Genomic DNA, 2,542 nt, shown 5'->3' on the forward strand with positions numbered 1-2,542 from the left:
AGGGACCATATGTGCAATACCCAAATTCTGTTGGATCGAATTTAAACCCCATCGATTCATCATCATCACATCATCAACTTCAACACTTCCTCCCCATTTCTCAAATCCTCACACCACCTTCATCTCCATTCTCAATTTCAAGACAAACCTACTTCTAGATTGCAAAATAAAGAATTGGGACTTAATTTTTGACAGAAATTGGGACTTAACTACTACTGAAGCTCTGTTTTCCACTTTTCATTACCATATATAATCCCTTTCACTCTTTCTTCCACTCTCATCTTCTAAATCTCTCTATTTCTTCCAATTCTTAACTCACTTCCATTAGCTACCAATGGCCACTTTTGATGAAGTAACAGCTCTCGATTTCATTAGACACCACCTTCTCAGTGACTACGAAACATCATATTCTGAATCCGATCTATCAGTTTCCGATTACCTCACCTCTGAGGTACAACACATATCTGATTTCTCAATAAACCATACAGTGTCGGAATCTTTTAACAATAGAACCGAGAAATCCGTTGAGGAGGTGAAGGTACACTACAGGGGAGTAAGACGAAGGCCATGGGGCAAGTACGCAGTAGAGATTCGAGATCCAAAGCGTAACAGTGGGAGAGTGTGGTTGGGGACGTTTGATACTGGTGTTGAAGCTGCTAAGGCGTATGATAGAGCCGCATCTCATACTAATTTCTATCAAAAATTAAGTCCCAATTCTTGATTTTGCAATCTAGATGTGGGTTTGTCTTGAAATTGAGAATGGAGATGAAGGTGGTGTGAGGATTTGAGAAATGGGGAGGAAGCATTGAAGTTGATGATGTGATGATGATGAATCGATGGGGTTTAAATTCGGTCCAACAGAATTTGGGTATTGCACATATGGTCCCTGCTGTTAAGGAGTTTTACAAAGTTACACATGAGGGGTTTTAACATAAAAAAGTTAACTGGGTTTTGCTGAAAGGACAACGCCCGTTAATGATTGCAAACATAAAGGACATACAGTGTAATTTTTAAAGTTAAAGGACAGCGCATGTCGAAACATTGAAACATAAAGGACGAAAAGTGCAATTTAGCCTAACTCAAATATCATTTTATCATTTATGACTAATAACTGATTATTTGTAGCAATTATTGATATTGTGTGGTGGTGATTAAGACACATTAATGTTCATAATTTCTCAACCACAACGGTCGTTATTACACAATGGAATATTAACTATCTCCCAACCACTATGGTTCTCACTAGAAAATAACATGTACGGATTAGCCGACTAGGTAATAAGAGATTTATTTCGTGTTTTATACTATGCAGAATACTACTTTTGGACATTCAACTAAGTATAAATGTTTAAATTGTGTCATTTACCAACATATTCTCTCAAATATTTCACATTTGATTTGATATTACTAGGAAAATAATACTTGAATGTGAATGTTAACTTTGCATCGTGATACAAATGAAATCTCGCGTGCTGCGGCGATAATATGTTTTTATTGGTTCGTTTTATTATAGTATTAATATTGTAACAACACTCTATATAGCAAAAAAAAAAAAAGATAGCACAACATATGTAACTTTGTATAAGAAAAATGAAACCTAGACGTCGTTGATAACCATTGCAGCTTAAAGTGCAGAAAGTGTAGGTAACCTTATTAAAGTTAAGGGGTTGTAATGAAAATTTATTAAAAAAACAAAAATATTTTTTATTAAAATTGTAGGATTGTATATTAAATTCATTAAAATTAAAGGGTGTAAATGAAATTATGAAGTAAAAGAAAAAAAAAGTCATTTACTACTTTCAACACATGATAAAAATTAAAAGTGTACTCTATGCTTATAAAATTGTAAATCACTATTAACAAAAAAAGTTGATAAACGTATTATGAAATAAAAGACAAAAGTTATTTACTACTTTTAACACATGATAAGAATCAAGGTTGTACTCTATGCTTATAAAGTTGTAAATCACTACTAACAAAATTGATAAATAAATGTATTATAGTTAATAGTGTATTAAAGTAATAAACTAGAGGATAATTAAATATCCATGTGTTAATTGTGTGGAAATTTAAATATTAAACTAAACATATTTAATAATTTTGTTTTGTTTTTTTTTTTTTTTGTTTTTTTTTTCAAACAGTAAACTAGACTACTCTTAAATACTTCTATATACCTTAGATAAAGATGGATCACCTACCATCATATCGTGTATCTTAGTAAAACAACAACTGAATGAGTAGCTTGTTTTATGAAGGGCTGGTCATCTTCAGTTATAAATTTAGAGTTGATCAGCTGATCCTCAATTTTCTTAATTTTGAAATTTTAAGAGCATTATTGTAAGTCTTATTTTACACACAATAATTAATTTGATAAAAAAAAATAACTATTTGAAAAATCCTCTTAAGAGCTAAGAGAGAATCAACGTTTAATTCTGATATTAAAAAAAATCCTTTCACTTATTTACCGGTATATTTTGTACCGGATGCAGTATAATCGACCGGTATTTACAGATTTTTAGAACATTGATAATGAGAGATTCCC

At 31.5% G+C, this 2,542-nt stretch overlaps 1 protein-coding gene across 1 annotated transcript; it reads left to right on the forward strand.

Annotated features, from left to right (window-relative positions):
• Positions 1 to 334: 334 nt before the first annotated feature.
• On the forward strand, positions 335 to 721 carry LOC110945083 (ethylene-responsive transcription factor ERF104). Its single transcript, XM_022186720.1, has one exon. The coding sequence runs from the start codon at positions 335 to 337 to the stop codon at positions 719 to 721; it is 387 nt and encodes a 128-aa protein (XP_022042412.1).
• Positions 722 to 2,542: the final 1,821 nt, after the last annotated feature.

This window comes from Helianthus annuus, chromosome 6 (assembly GCF_002127325.2).
Source record: "Helianthus annuus cultivar XRQ/B chromosome 6, HanXRQr2.0-SUNRISE, whole genome shotgun sequence".
Taxonomy (NCBI): Eukaryota; Viridiplantae; Streptophyta; class Magnoliopsida; order Asterales; family Asteraceae; genus Helianthus; species Helianthus annuus.

Coding starts and splice junctions, on each gene's coding strand:
- LOC110945083 (XM_022186720.1), top strand. CDS start 335: ATGGCCACTTTTGATGAAGTAACAGCTCTCGATTTCATTAGACACCAC.